Source organism: Excalfactoria chinensis, chromosome 1, assembly GCF_039878825.1.
Source record: "Excalfactoria chinensis isolate bCotChi1 chromosome 1, bCotChi1.hap2, whole genome shotgun sequence".
NCBI lineage: Eukaryota > Metazoa > Chordata > Aves > Galliformes > Phasianidae > Excalfactoria > Excalfactoria chinensis.
In genome coordinates, this window is record NC_092825.1 from 76,016,602 (window position 1) to 76,032,963 (window position 16,362).

Genomic DNA, 16,362 nt, shown 5'->3' on the forward strand with positions numbered 1-16,362 from the left:
TGATAGCAGAGAATTGAATTTTGTCACTGTAATGTGCCTCTTAGTGGTATAAAACCTGAGATTATGAGTAGTAGAAAGAAGTGGAGGGGAGGAAAGAACAACTAACTAGTAGATTGATCTGTGAAACGTCCTCATTATAGAAGTAGCAGCAAGTCTTTTCCATATGTGGTTTAGTGATTCCTGGTTTACTAGATATTCCTCAGTGAAAATGGGCAGGTTTGTAGGTGTAGCCAACTCTGCTGTGATTGGTTGTAGTTTTGGTATTCTGCCTTATGGTATGGTCTTGAACTAGAGACCTAGCTTACCTCAAGGAGATCAGATCATATTAGGAAGTAAAACTTTGATTTTGGTTCCCCTTCTTTAATTTCAAGGACTGCTTTGCATGTAGCATGATAGATTAATTTAAGTGCTGTTGTAGTGAAGAATGGAGTAGTCTTGCTGCCTGCCTTATTCAACAGCACAGAGCTTTTGAGCCATGCTCCAAGTTAGGGTGGACGTGCGTGGACTGATTACTACTCCCTTTGGCTTCTGTGCTGAGAGTTATTTCCCGATGTTTTGTAGCCCACACTAACTTCTTAGATCAATGGCTGCTGAATGAAACTGTTCAGCTTGGTAAAACTTGCAATAAGAGTTCCTGAACCACATTTCTTTTCCTTTTTATTTCTGGTTTGGATACCTCCTGGTGGTATTTCCTAAATGTCAGGGTTTCCTGTGTAGATTTTTTTGAGTGTTTGATTGAATCCGGATCCATGCCCAAAAGAGGAAGAGAGATCACTGGAAAGATTTCTTCATGCATCAAATTGTATAAAAGTAAACTAAATACTGGTTTTGTTGGGTAATTGCATCTCTGGTTACGTAGCTTTTTTTCCCTCTTCGAGGTGGCTTGTTATTCAGAGTCAAAGTATTTGAAAGATCATAAATATGCAATATGCTCACTCTTCTGGAGGCTGAGCTGGCCCATCTGCATCTTTTAATTGGTCTTTAATCTTATTTCGCCTTAGTGTAACAACTTGCAGCTGAAAGTCCATGCAAACTCGGGGTAGAAATTTTCTCCCATAGACTGAGGTTTACAATTAATGTGCGGGGCATAGTGCCCAGCAGTTTATAGGAGCAGCTCAGTGCACATCTCAGATGTGCTTTGGCAGCAAGTTACTAAGCTACAAAGGAGAAATTTGGAAGAAGGGAGTGATTGGCTGATTTGAAAGTTTGGGCTTTGCTGAACAGCTGTTATTCCTCCAGGTTCACCTCCTTGTTAGGAAGAGGTGCATCCTCCACCTTCAGAGGCGTAAACATCACCATTCTTTCTTACAGAAATGACAGAAATATATATACGTATATAAATGTTTTTGTGCAATATACGCAAATGACAGAGCCTTGAGCCCAACTGTGAATGGACAGAGATTGTGTGAATGCTTTTCATCAGCCCAGTCAAGTGGTGAAGGGCCATTGCTACAGATGAGTTTAGTCACTGTGATCCATTTAATCCTTGGCAGATCTGCTGTGCCGTCAACAAAGGAGCAATTAATGCCAATTATGATGAGTTTGTGATGTTGGTATCTTTAGTCCTTGCCTGAGGCCCGCCACACTTGTTTCGAAAAGGGCACCAGTCATCAGATAATGATTATCAGTTACTTCTGCTAGGGCTAGCAACATGCTGGGTATTTCCTTAGCTGTAGCTAGGAGAAGTCTCTGGTTTTGAGTAGATTTTGTTAGTAGAAATTGCAGTTAGACCGTCTGTAGCAGGACTTTGCAGCAGCCAGCAGAATCCTCAGTGTGGACAGTGCCTGCTGTGGGAGTGGGCAGCTCTGATTTCAGTGGGTCTGTTAACTGTCCACTATGTCTGGTGCATCACTTTTCTTCTCAGGTCATTCTTCCACCAGTTCTAGCCATTCCTCACAGCTGGGCTTGTTCAGCCTGGAGAAAAGAAGGCTGCAGGGTGACCTTCCATCCTTCCAGTACCTAAAGGGAGCCTACAAACAGGAGGGGAGTCAACTCTTTACAAGGGTAGATAATAGCAGGACAAGGGGAAATTGATGTAAGTTGAAGGAGGAAAGATTGGATATCAGGGGAAGTTCTTTACCAAGAGAGTGATGATCTGCTGGAACACGCTGCCCAGAGAGGTTGTGGATGCCCCATCCCCATAGGTGTTCAAGGCCAGGTTAGATGGGGCCCTGGGAAGCCTGGTCTAGTATTAGATATAGAGGTTGGAGCTTGATGATCCTTGAAATCCCTTCCAACCCAAGCTATTCTATGATTCTGTGATTCTCTTTCTCATGGCAGGGTATACAGGACAGCCCAGTCAGCCCAAATATGTCCACTAATTTTCGTCTTTCTATAGATTTGTTGCCAGCAAATGTCTGAAAGATGTGGTTCAAATGGCCACAGATCACTTGTTTCAAAGATCACAAATCAGTTCCACCTTTCAGATACTGGGTGTCTCCTTCCATCTTCACAGAAATATTCATCCTTGGAATTGAAACAAAAATCCTAAGAACTTTATGGAGTGTAGAAGAAATAAGATAGGCAGGGGTTCCCAGATTATCCTGAGGCAGGACCTGTTTCCTTAATGTTGTCTTCTTTAATGGGAAAATCTATGACAGAAAACTTTCAATGAAGGGAAGAAGTATTGCCTTAGAACATGAGACTTAGAACATCACCTAATAATGTAGCCTCTTCAAATGATTCAACAACTATTTTAGAGACAGATCCAGGAAAGATCTTAAATATGAATTGTATTGATTGGCCTGATTTCTACCTTATGCCGCCATTACAGCTGGTCTAGTAGGCATCTTCTGCCTCAGTGCACATCTTGCTGGAGGATAACGTTGTAGGCCAGTCTGGGAATATTCTGACAGGTAGATGTAGGAACAGAAAGAATGGGACCCATGTAATTTCTGAAACTCTGTCATAGGCACTGAGGAAATCAAGAAGGAAATAATACTTCACCCAACATTTGCGATGCTACTAAAAATAGCGATATATTTCTGAAATGTGGTCGTAAACTACAACTACAGACATGCTCATGTGGCCACTGGATGTCACCATTCCTTCATACAAATAAGGTCAATTCCAGCATTTTTTGGCAGTTAAAAATTTTTCCAGAAGGTCATGGCTACTAAATAGCTATAGGAGGAAGCCTGAAATGTCTTGCTATGTCTATGAAAGCAGTGCCAAAGGCTTTGTTAAACTGCTATGGTAGCATTTAAGATAAGAGGAGAAGAGTGTGTCTCTTAATCTGCTTGGAAGAGCATGTGAAGTATGTGCTGGTTGTAGCTGTAAGAAAATGTAAATTAGCCTTTTTTTATATAAAAAGCAGTGAACTTCAGAGCGTGGTTCTGTGTTAAGGATTACTGAATGCAAAGCTAGTTTAAGAAACCCCTGTGTTGTTCATTTCTACTCAGTGGTGCTCATGCAGTTGATCATCTGAAAACTATCACAGGGAAATGAGTTGGGATTTTTTAAAGAAAGAGAAAAAGATGGGAGGGGAGGAAAAAACACCTGGAAACCCCAGGACTGCCACCACCACATTGTTGGCTGGTGGAGACTGAAATGAGCACATTCATTGCTCTTTCCAGATACTGACCAGTAAGTTCAGTCACCATGGAAGAAAGAGTAAAGAGTTTCAATACTTTTTATTGTATTGTGTTACACCCAGGCATTCTCCATGGAATCAAGGGAGGACTGCCAGTTCATGAGAACTTCTGATGTTGTCCCAGATATGTGTTCTTCAGAATATGCCCTGTGATGCTCTCTCTTCTTGCCTTCAGCATGTCTTTTGGCATTTAAGAAACCACTGGCTTCTGTCGTTGCACTGGTGGTGAATAAGGGATATACTTGCACTAGTACCGACAGGTGTCAGTTGCGGTTTTTCATGCACACATTCCAAATACAATATGGGCAATATGCAGAAAAAAAAATAAAGGGATAAGATAGAGGTAGATTGAAGGATGGAAGAGTTTTAAAAGTGGAGTTTGTGGCTTCCAGAAGCCTTTTATATATTTGTAAATGGTGTTTTTACTTTCACCGGGTCTTCAACCATGTAGTGCTTAAGGTTCATGTACTGGAGCAGTTACACTGCAGCCTCTTTGATTTCTGATTTCTGACACAAAAGATTCAACAACGTTTTGGCTTCTACATCCTACTCACGGTGCTCACTGTGGCATAGTTTGTTTTTGTATTTATTTACATGAAGTGTTTCCAACCAAAGTGAAATGATGCTTCAGTTATTGGTACTTGAGAGATACAGACTGGTTCAGTGACAAGGCCATGGTTATTTTGCTCTGAATCTTTTAAGTGTTTAGAAGCAGCGTGTGTCAGCTGAGAATGCATCAGCCAAGTGATAAAAAAAACTTGTAACATTTGGCACAATTGACCATAAATGAGTTTCAGTGCTGAAGTCAAAATCCTGATGATACACTGATCCTGTATTCCAGGCTCCAGCTCCTCTGCACGCTCTCTTTTTTTAAGAGTATATATATAACATTACAACCTGAGCAACAAGCACGGGAAAACGTGGCTGCAACTGAACATTTGACCTGTTGAGGAAGGCTAATAATCTCTTCAATCCCAACATCTGTAGAGAAAAAGTGTGTTATTTAATGACATCTTACATTTGTTTTCGGCAAATGATTTGTATGATGCAACCTCCTCCAAACCATTCTGGGCTCCGTAGATGTGTGAGATAGACTCCTAGTGGGTCAGTTACTTTGGCTGATTCCCAGCCCAGCAATTTTGGAACAGTAAGAGTGGAAACAAGTCACGTGCAGAATATGTGGTGAGGTCTGAAAAAGGCTTCTGTAATGGAAAGATAAGCCTTGATCCATTCTCTTGATCCTCAAGCAGTTGCCCTCATTTGGTGAGCTCTGTGCTAACCCTGTTTCCTGTTGTTCTATATCTGGGTCACTGGAAAAATATGTGTTTAGGAGGAATGTATGAGGTAGGCACAGCAGATTACATCATCCTCAGAGCTTGTCAGGCCATGACTGCTTTCTAGCTCACACTGAGTCTTGTTCAGGGAAATTGAGATAATTTGGTTGTTATTTTTGTCCAGATCATGCTCACAGAGAAGGGTGCAGGTTCTTGAAACTGTTCTCTTAAGTGTTTATCAGATTTATACTAGGTAACATCAGGAGGAGGTAGGTCAGAACACTCACATCATCTTTAATTCATGAACATAGCTATTTAGGGCACTTCTGAAGTGTCAGTTGCTTGTGGTAGGAGTGAAGTATGTTGCTTCTTACATAGCCAACACTATAAGGCTTGCGTTCATAGTTGCATATTAAAGTTCTCGGTGCATCAGATGTATAGATCTAGGTAACATGTCTGTTGGCTGGGGGAGAGATATTCCTGCTCCATCACATGTAGATTTTAATGTGTAACATAAGTTACTCAGAAACAGCAGCATGCGAACCCCATGTCGTTTCTTCAGGTACTGTGAGTAACATCAAAACTCTAAGGGATTTGATTGGGTGGGTGGAAAATCTCCATCTGCCATTGAAGTGCTTTAATCTTTATGTGCCTGTGTCACATCATGCCACTGAAGTAGTCCTGTTTCCAACAGATTGCAAAGTAAAAATCAAAATGGAGGAGAGAAAAGTAAAACAGATGGTACGAACTAAGCAGAGTTCTCTTATAACACAGTTCTATGAAGGTTTTAGTGATATTATTTGTATATACCTCCTTTTGCTTGTACTGTGAGAGGATGATGAAATCACTATAATTCCGTTGTTATTCCTTTTTTTTTCCCTGTCAAATCTTTCATGTAAATCTTTTTGATACATGAAACATGAACCCTCTGAAAGAATCAACCTCAGTGGCAGAGTTTGGCGCAGTGACTTGCTTCACATATGACTGCTGCTCTCCAAGAGGTTGAGCATTCTACACATTCATCAGGTTGTATCTACATTGAATGAAGCATATCCTCATTTTCAGGAGACTGTTTCCTCTTTTGGTGTACAGCTTGCCCTACCAGACATAATGGTGGATTTTTCAGGGAATATCTTGTATTATTAACAATACCATGAAAGTTCTGTCCCAAGTAGATGTTGTGTTGGATTTGTGTCATCTGGAAGTGAAGAGGGGAAAGTGCTGAAGTACAAGTAGGACGAGTTTTTCACGTGATTGCACACCTGTGGAATTCTAGATTTGGAATTTCCTTCAGTGTTCATCCCTCATCGTCCATGTTCTGGCTTGTTCCCCAAGTTCTGAGATGCTCTGACCCAGTTCTCAGGACAGGGTTGGGAGGCCTCAGAGCAAGGAGGTTTTCTGGTGCTGCTTTTCCTTTTCTATGTTGCACAATTCGAATAAGAGCAGATACAAGCCAGTGGGCCATCTGCATTCACATAGCTCTGGTGCTGTTATTGCTGTTGTTTAAGCACCGTTGCTTAAAGGAGAATATTTTTTTGTTGTGAAGAGCGTTGTAAGCAGGGCTTTGCATAGTGACTTGGCCTGTTAGGAACCATTGGTGAGAGCTACTGAGATGTGAAAGTATCAGTGTTTATTGTCAAGTAACGATGACCATAGACTTTGCACCTCAGGTGTGTGAGCTGTTGCAGTGTTACCACATAACGTTTACATCCTCAGCAAGATCCCAACTACTTGCTCAGACAGGACATGGTGAGAGTACACACTGCACTGTGCTCTGAGTGATTAATTAACATTAGTGTTATTAAATTGAAGCTAAATTAGGTTTGTTTTGCAATTGAGTGACATTAAGATCAATAGGCAGTGGACCTACTGACAGGCGGAATACCAAGGAGCTCTGCAGAGTCATCACCCATGTAATGTCTCTCCATCTCACCTTATCCTATAGAAAAATCTAATTCTTAGTGCAAACACAGAAGTGTACTTCTGCTTAATTCAGCTACCTTTCAAACGTAGTTTTTTAGGTTGATATAATTAATGTTGGGGGGTGGGTTAATAATTAAATGTATTTGCAGCCCTGATGCTTTGCACAGAAGACTGCATTAAAATATCAGAAGTCTTTTTAAGACCTGTTTTACCATTGAAATAATCCCATCCCCAATTAGACTCTATGTGATTACAGTACTATGTCATTTAATTCCCTTGTTCCTTCTTTCCTTTGCTAACATACTCTGTAACAAAGCACCTTATTATAAAGCTACTTCTGTTGTTTCTCTGTATTGCATTCACTCAAACCTCTAACTTAATTCCAGGTGTTACAAAGACTCAAGAATTATTTTTATTTTGCTCTGTTTCACCAGGAATTAGTTTGTAGGCTTCAGCTGGACAAAACTGGGATATTAAAATGCTTATTAAAAAAAATGGCTATGAATGTTAATGCTATTGCTGTCTACAAATGGATAGTAGTGATCACTTATAATTACTAATCTCTTAATTGTTAGGAATTAACTAAGATTAAAGCAACATTTCTAGAATATGTGGCGTTCTTTAAGTTTTTAAATGTGTATTTATATAGTGTGAGTTTAGGAATCCTAAGTTTGCCCTTGTGTTTCCCCAGGGAAGCGGACTAATATTTCAAGGTGGTGTCCCATAAGAAAAATGTTGAGTGAGCATCATTGTTCTTATTTATAATTAGAAAGTACTTTATGGTAAAGACAGTACAGATTAATGTGAACTTAAGTGTAAGTTTGATTTAGGTGTTAGAGTACAGAGCTGAGCCTAAAGGGAAAACAGTTTGGTGGCACACTTACTGAGGATGTTTCTCAACCTGTCAGCTTTTTTGAATGCTTTTACTGTTCTTCATGCTTCGAAATAATTACTGATTTATATTTATCTTCTATTCTTTTTCAGAAAGATGAAGTGTACCTCAACTTGGTGCTGGACTATGTTCCTGAAACAGTATACAGAGTTGCCAGACATTATAGTCGGGCCAAACAGACACTCCCTATGATTTATGTCAAGGTAGGTCACTAATAAATGTGGTTAGCTGAAGAGGTATATTGTACGAATGAGCTTTCTGAATGCCTGTTTTCTCGCATAATTAGTTTTCTGAAGTTTTAAGAAGCATGCGTGTCTTGAGGCAAGGAGCAAAAAAGATCAGAAGGTGTATTAGTTTGAGTGGAGGGAGAGTAGAGGCGAGAGGCTTAAGTTTCAACACTTGATTTCTCACTTTACAGAAATCTCAGAATGGTTAGGGGGAAGGCTGGGAAGCATGGGGCATTTTGTTTTCATACAGCATAGAGTCTGACACCAGCTAGATTCCCAGCTTCAGCTATCGGAGATGATGATGACACAGTAGTACAAGGGTCGAGAATTCAAAGGGAATGTCAGGAAGAATAATATTCTCTTATGTGTTATCTTCTTCCTTTGCCTGATAACTAAGTAAGAGCTCGTGCGCCTCTGATGAAGGAATGAAAGGTGTGCTTTAGTCTCATTCCCTCTACATGGAGCTCGTTGGCTTTACCGCTTGTGTTGAAAAGTGGGACAAGATGTTTTTATGCACATTTCAGCCTTAAAACCTCACTTTGGCTGTCTGTATATTTTCCTTTGCACAGTGGTTAAAGATGAATAAAACTTCATGTTTTATGTCCAGTGTGGGACCTGCCTGGGTCTCGTAATTCTGTTTCATGTATTGTGGTGACGACAGTTTGCATGCTAACAAATAGTCGTGGTATCACAGAGTATCTTGATTGCAAGAGACTATTGAGTCCAGCGTTGTTAACTTGAATTTGACTTAACGTGGCACACACATAACATAAAATTGAAATTAGGAGTAAAAGTTTCTGATTTGTATTGGTTTCTTCAGTCTCATCTTTAAATGTGTAATGCTTAACATTAAGGTGGGCTGAAGAGCAACTTTTAATTTGATTGAAAAAATAAATGTTGTAAAAAGTCATTATATTCCAATAACAAAGTGCCATACCATTACCCAGTGTGCAGAAACTGTACATTAAGTGTCTTGGCAACAGCCAGCACTGTTCCCTGTTTTGAAGAAAGCACAGAATCTTATCATTCAGCTGGAAGAATTTCTACTGCTGAAGTAACTCCTGTGCGTGGCCTGCTGGTGGAACAATATGTCCTCAGGTTATAAGCACCACAAAACTCACTAGCTTAGCTTTTGATAAATTATTCATTGATTTTTGTTCTAATTACTGTTCATTATGACGACTTGGAAAAACTTGTCTGTAAGTATCCTTTGAGAGAGAATTCTGCTTCACCTGTTTCATCTTCTTGGATATTCGGGACTTCTCTTTCCATGTAGCCAGGAAGTCTGTTCTTACCTTGCTTTTCTGACACAGCAAGCCTATTTCAGTCTTATTTTTTAAAAGAGATCATATGACTTTGATGGCATTAAAACTTTTGCAAATGGAAGATACCTTGGCAATTGCAAATGTCGGATCGTACCCATTTGTTCACTTTTGGTTGATACGTAGGAAGGCAGAGAGCTCCTCTTTCCTGGGTAACAAAGAAGCTGCTTATGAAACTGCAAGAATCTTTTCTAATAATCTATTAGTTAATTTTTTTTTAGCAGCCTCTAACATTCTGTAATACATTTGTGGAAAATTCTGGGTTTTATTGTATTGAGATGGAGGGCATGCTTCATGAACAGTGCATGCATTGACTTGACTGGTCAACTTAGAGCAGTCTTCCAAATGATTTTGCAGCGCAGTTGCATGATAAGTACTTGACATGTCTAGAACAGGCAGTTCAGAAAACATTTCTTTATTTTTCTTTGTGCTGATTTCTGGTTTTGAAAAAACAAATGTGGAAACTGAAAACATAGAGCCAGCAGTCAGGCAGTTCTTCTCCTGCTGGTATCTTCACTGCCAAGCAAATGGGAAAAAAAAAAAGCAAAGGGGAGTGTAAATACAAAGATAGTGATGGAAGTGAAGCAAACATGACTTGATACCAATGTCTAGCGATTGCACCTGGTTTTACAGACCACTGAAGCTGATGTGTGGAGAATGAGCTCATGAAAATGGGAAGGTGCAACTCAGTGCAGTTTCCAGCCTATAGGCTTATTTCACATCATTGGAATGATTTCAGGAAATCCTGGAGGACACAGGAAAACTACAAAATAAACTGTCTGCCTGTTGTCAACTTACAGCCTGGGTCTTCCCCATGTCTCAATGACTGTATGTGCTATACGGCCCTAACTATGTCCAACAGCTCCCTATTCCTTGCAGCCAAATGTGTGGACAGCCCTGCCTTAGCCTGTCACTTTGCCATGGCAAGTTATTGGCTTGCTGTATTTTCCATTGCTTAAGTGTTGGCTAGCCTTGGAAGGGGGAACAGAGCAAACTCCCTGTTAGCAGAATTGTTTGCCTTGCCTCATATAAAATTGTCTTCAGTTGATGTCTCTTCTTGCCTGGAGGTTTAAAATTACAAAGGGTCTGCCCCTTCACCAGGAAAAGCTGGGAGATTCGTTCAAGTGTCAGGCTGAAACACTACCATATTCCTTGGACAGCATTTCACACCCTGTTATAATAACTTCCTTGTCTAAAGGGTTTTTTTTCACTTTTTTTAGTAACCCGGAATACCTCATTTCTGTGAAGAGGCTGATTTATAAAGTAAACATGAACTTTTATTTTGTATATGTTTTCTGTGACTACCACCACTGTTTGCTCTTTGGTTATTTATAAATGTTGAAAAGCTGGCACAATTACTTCTTTGGAATTGTGCTCATTTTCAAGAGGACAGTCTGAACCTCATGTAGTTATATGGCAAAGAGGGAGAAGATGTGCCACTTCCTGGGGCTTTCCCTGTCTCCACAGGACTGACATAAATTCAGCAGGGCCTGTTTGTTTGTTTTTTAGTGGTTCTGTTTTATACTCTAACATTCTTATGTGTTCATTGAGTTGTTTAGCCTGTTTTGGTTGGGAAGGAGTACCTTACACAACATTTCTGTGTTCCAGTTGTACATGTATCAGCTGTTCCGGAGTTTAGCCTATATCCATTCCTTTGGGATCTGCCACCGGGATATAAAACCACAAAACCTCTTGCTGGACCCTGATACAGCTGTCCTTAAACTCTGTGACTTTGGAAGGTAAGCTTGTCTGTGGCCTGAAGCCTGGAGAATAGGAACCATTTGTTTCAAAACAAATCTGGTGACATTTTGCAGAAGAACTCTCAGTGTTCTTCAGGATTTTGTTGTTTGTAGTTTTGACAGACAGATAAACACTAGAATGTTTTCTTGTTAGAATGAGCTTGTATGAAAAAAAGAAAGGGAACTGGTGAAGGGTGTCAAATAGGATGCAAATGAAATTCAAGCCTGTCATTTGTGCAGATATTAAAAACATAAATACATAGGCCATTGCATTGGGAAAATACTGTGCCATGAAGACATAATACTGAACTGTGGGGTCAAATGCGTAGAAGAAGGGATAGGCAGTGGTGTAGTAACCTGAAAAGGCTAGTGCTGCCTTATTAGTCTGCTTGTGTTGGTCTGCCAATTCATCTAATATTTCAAATAATGTGGAGGATCAAGTTCAGCAGCAGCAATTCTAATTGCAGATAGTGGACATCTATGTCCTAGTTTCCAGTGGCATATTTTTTCCAGTTCTTTTCAAGCTATTCAGGTGAACAAGTGAGTCCAGCCCCGTCTAGAAAGTAAAACTGATATGTAAGTTCTAGATATCCATGCTGAGAAAGGAAACAGACTTGTTCCTGGTGAATTTCAGTCCTCAGACTGTGCTGTAACTTTCCAGACTAAAATAGCCAGGTCATACATGTGAGAGGTCACTGAAATTGCTGTTGCTAAATTTGCTTGCATGTAGTGAGTGGGAATGTCAGATGGTGATTACTCAAGCAGTGCATCGTCATACCTCGTGGTTTGGGAATCTCCTTCCTAGCTCTACATCACAACCATTGGAGCAAAATAGGAATCACACTTCAACTTGAAGTAACAGTGCATAAACAGGTGGTACCTCTATTTGTTAGCAATTTGAATTGTTAATTGTAGTTTCTGTATCAGAAAGCTGTAGGCAAAACTCAGACTATTTAAAACTGTCTGATTGGGTGATGGGCATTCTTCCTACTTTCAAAGGCTCATTGTTGGATTTGGCTGGGGTTTGTTGCCACTAAGTGGAATATAGCGTAAATCATAGCAACTACAAAGGTGGATAAAGATACAGCTATGATTTTGTATTTGAAGAATTTGCATTAGGCAAAGCACCTGAAATTAAATTCATTGTGTTCACTTCTGTATGAAGCCCTTCATGTTGATCTTGGACTAGTAACAGGTGCCTGCACCTGCAAACTTTTTATCATTGTCTTTGTGCCCACTTAGCCTTATAATGCGCTCCCTAATACAGGAAAAAGCCAGAATATTCTGATGAAAGCTTAAGAAAATAAGAGTAATAATAGAAAGTACTCTGTTCTGGTGAGTGCCCAGGGCTGCTGAACCTTGAAAGGTGGCTACATCTGACTAAGCTGTATTCTGTTGACTTCAACTTTGTACACAAGCTTTTGAACACATCAAACTTAGGCAGACAACTGCCAGCCAAAATCCTGACTCTTTATCCTTCAAATTGTAGTCAGCATTTTCTTTGCTGACTGTCCTCTGTAAGGTAGCTAGCTACCTGATGGGCTGATTTCACAATAAATCCAGTCTGTGCCTTGTATCAACTTAGAACACAGTACTTTAGCATTTAGGACTCAGGGGTGGTAAAGAGTGCTAAAGCTTAAGTCTGCGTTAAAATACTGTGAAGCTTTTTGTTTCTAAAGTGTTATTGGTTTGTTTCCATTTCAGTGCAAAGCAGCTGGTTCGTGGAGAACCTAATGTTTCATACATCTGCTCTCGGTACTACAGGGCACCAGAGTTGATCTTTGGAGCCACCGATTATACCTCCAGTATAGGTATGTGTATGTATTTGTTGAAGTCTGTGCCAGCTGTGCGGGTTTTTATTCTGTAGTTAAGTGTAAAAGCTTGCAAGAGGCAAAATTTTGTTTTAAAGGGGCAGATACCACTTCCTAGCAAAGTATACATTTTTTTAGGGGGCTGTTGCAATTTCTATACTCTGAGATTTCGATGTCAGTTACATAATAAAGAGATGTTTGTTTGTCTTTAGTATGGGATGAAATCTTACTTAACTATAAAGAACGACTCTAAAAATATTATCCTGTTTCTGATATGCTATGATTTAGTCCCAGATAATTCTGTAGCTTGTTTGCTTGGCTTTTAGGGAACTGTTTTAGTGGGGGAGAAAATGGAGGGTGGTGTTTCGTTTTAAATTCTCTTGGCAGGTTTAACATAGCATACATGGCAGTATTTCAGATTCTGCTTGTTCTGTTAATATTTGTTGCCCCTTAGTCATTACTTGTCAATGTGAAGAATACTTTTTCTTAATACTATGCACACAGCTGCATCATGGAAATGTTATGGGAGCTGGAGATTTAGGCAGAGAATAGGAAATAGCCAGGTATTCATACAGCAGTCACAGAAAGTTGTTCAAAGTGAACAGCAATGAGTTACCCTGTTGTGGTTAACTTCATCACTTTCTTAGGTACTCCCTCTTTCTGAAGCCTGGTGCTAAGATTTTATATTCCTTAAGGTCTTGAGCAGTACAGGCTTGGTTTATTAGGTTCAAAAGGATATGGAGGTTGTGAACAAGTCTTGGAAAAATAAGCTTATAACTTATTAGTTATTCTCCAGAATCATATTATAGCAACATTCACACTGATATAAAAAAGGGGCAGGACCAGAAGTTGGGGAAAAGTAATGGCATAGTAAAGATAAACACGTATCTCCCCTGGTACAAAAAGATGCAAAACCAGAAGTCTGGAGAGAGTAATGGCACGGTAAAGATAAAGTGACAAAGCTTCTCTAATGGTTAGCCAAGCCAAAAGTGGCAGCCTCAGCCCTCCTTTTGCTCTTGGGTACACCAGCTCCCACACTTTACTATTCAGTATGCTGATTCAGCCTCACTTTGTCTGGAGACTTCATTTTGGCTAGGTTAGCTTTCTGCAGTGTTAATGAGTTGAATCAACATTACTGTGCAGTCTGATAAGCACTAGGGCACAGGTAAAAGCAAAGCGGCAGGGACTTGCGGGTGAGGGGAGGCAGTTGATCCCAGCTGACATCTTTTTGCCAGCTGAGAGCTAATAGATTGACTCAGCTGTGTTATCAGAGTGCACTAGGACAACTTGTTTCAGGGGATAACTACATAAAACAAATATTTTAGGTCACCAGAAGAGACTGCTTTATAGATAAGTCTATGAAATGTTGCTGGCTCCAGCTGAATAATGACTTTAATCTTGCCTTTTTTTGCAGAAACTTATTTTGTTACCTGCCAGTCTCTAAAATAATTCTAATAAAAATTAAAGCAAGGAGTCTATTTGCTGTTCGCCAAAGCCATCGTGACTTTAAACCATTGTGGTTCAGACTTTCTCATACACCAGAAAAACTCTATCACCTGAAAAACACCTTCTAAACAAATCAACTGAAGTAAACTTTGCACAGAATAGTTTGAAAATGAGCTTTAGCAAACCCTTCTTCCCCATCCCTCCTTTAGCTTCCTTCAGCATAATCTTTGCATTTGGGAGCTGAGAAGTGGTAAAATGCTTTTAGAAAGTACTTTTGCAGTTCCCAGCACTCTGGGATGCCTCTGCATCCTGGAAGTCACAACAGAAGTGTAAAGTGGCTTGTAATTTCTGGGATCTTATTTTATCAAAACACGTGAGTTAGAGAGAGGTCTTTTGGATTAGAATTTTAAAATAACTTAAACCAGGGTTAGTGTTTGCACCTTCATACTGGGTTGGTGACTTAGATACATGTATGATAACATCAGTGGCATCAACACTTAATGCAGTAAATGCCTCAGTATGTGTCATCTTGCAGACCTGGAACTGCTATTAAAATAAGAACTGGGAAATAACCTGTTTAGGCTTCTGGATAGTTGCTGTTGCCGGTTGCTGAACCAGGCCTGTAGCAGCATTCTTCTTGCATACTTCTAAGGGATTTTTCAATGGCAGGACACGAGCATTCATGTCAGTTAAAACCTGCAGAACTTGGGGCTTCGTTCGCCTTTGACTATGAATTTTACGGGTGTGTCTGTGAGGCTAAGGATGGCACACAGTTACGTTCCTGCAGCTAACTAGTGGGAGCATGTGGTTTTATGCAAACAGAGCCCATCTGCTGCCCCTGGATAGAATTTGCTCCAGAACTTCCTCCTTGCAGGTCCGTGCCTGTGCCGCTGTCCCAGGGTACGCTGCCTGCATGTTGCTGGCTGCTCTCAAGTGCTTGTTGCCTGGCTGCTGCTGCCAGCTGAAAACGTGGGATTGCTGCCCACATTCCCTTCAAATGTCCTGAGACAAACATAGGCAGGCTCTGGAGTAGGGCTGGATGCAGGTATTTGTTACTACGTGATCCTGCTTTATAAAGAGAAGCACCAAAGTCAAGCTTTACCTGGATAATGTATGTTTTTTTATCAGGTCAGGAGATGGGGAACAAGAGTGCTTGTCGTAAAATGTGGTGATTCTGGTTAATGAGAGTGCACTGGTCTCCAGCACGTTCTCTCCGTCATGGCTCTGGCAGGGGTTGAGAGCATGCCAGAAGCAACATTTATAGCTGCTGGCAGGGAAAGATCAATCTGTACAGCCATATCACTGGCTTCTGCTGAGCTGTCCAAAAATAAGTGTCACAAAGTTATTCATTCACTTTCCTAGCAAGTGCTAGAACTGAGGACATGAGAAGTTCATCTCCTTCAGAGCAGAATTTCCCCCGGAGGTACATGCAGCAAGGCTGTCTCCAGATTTATTGGGAAAGAATCATGAGGTGTGTCCCAAACCCGCTGCACAGCAGTGGAAGGGATTTGCCTCTGTCTAAGGCGGTTACTCCCATTGCCGAATGGACGTTAAAAGTACTGCCCAGTTCTGTCACCTCTGATTGCTGCTTCATCTCTTCACTGCAGAGAAAGAGATGCTCACGTTGATGACTTCCTAACCATTTCAGGTCCTAGCCTTACTCCACCTCACGTAGGCTGTGAATCTGTGCTGAGCAGATGTGCAAGACTTGCACTTGACTTAACAACACATGCTCGTTATTCCAGATTTTGTTCTCATTCTGACATTCTAAAAAGCATTCCTAAAAAACTAGCAGTGAAAAGCATTTTATGCTCTGGCATTTGGCAACCAGAAGCTGCTGATTTTACAACCTCCTAGGGCTACTGTTCCGACTCTGTTTTTTCCCTGCTGGTTTGTACAGATGATTGGCTTCCTGAGAAACAGTTTTGAGATGTACGAAATCCATCAAGTCAAATCAAAGTATGATGGGGCGGAGCTTACTATAGGAGGCAAAAAGTAGAGGAGAGTGGTTGTGCCCTACAGAGTTTCAGATGGAGGAAAAATCTTAGTTTCCACTGAATTGATGAGAGCAGGCAAATATTCCTTTTTTTTCCTCGTGACCTCTAGATAAGGAGTTAGAGAATGTGGTGTATAGCA

The 16,362-nt window shown here is 40.5% G+C and overlaps 1 protein-coding gene across 2 annotated transcripts in view; it reads left to right on the forward strand.

Annotated features, from left to right (window-relative positions):
• GSK3B (glycogen synthase kinase 3 beta) overlaps window positions 1–16,362 on the forward strand; it is a 138,985-nt gene that overhangs the window by 81,186 nt on the left and 41,437 nt on the right. For both annotated transcript variants that reach the window (XM_072331184.1, XM_072331174.1), the window contains exons 4-6: window positions 7,774–7,884; window positions 10,839–10,969; window positions 12,674–12,780. In XM_072331184.1, coding sequence (XP_072187285.1) covers window positions 7,774–7,884; window positions 10,839–10,969; window positions 12,674–12,780 — 349 coding nt within the window. The remainder of the gene's footprint in view (window positions 1–7,773; window positions 7,885–10,838; window positions 10,970–12,673; window positions 12,781–16,362) is intronic.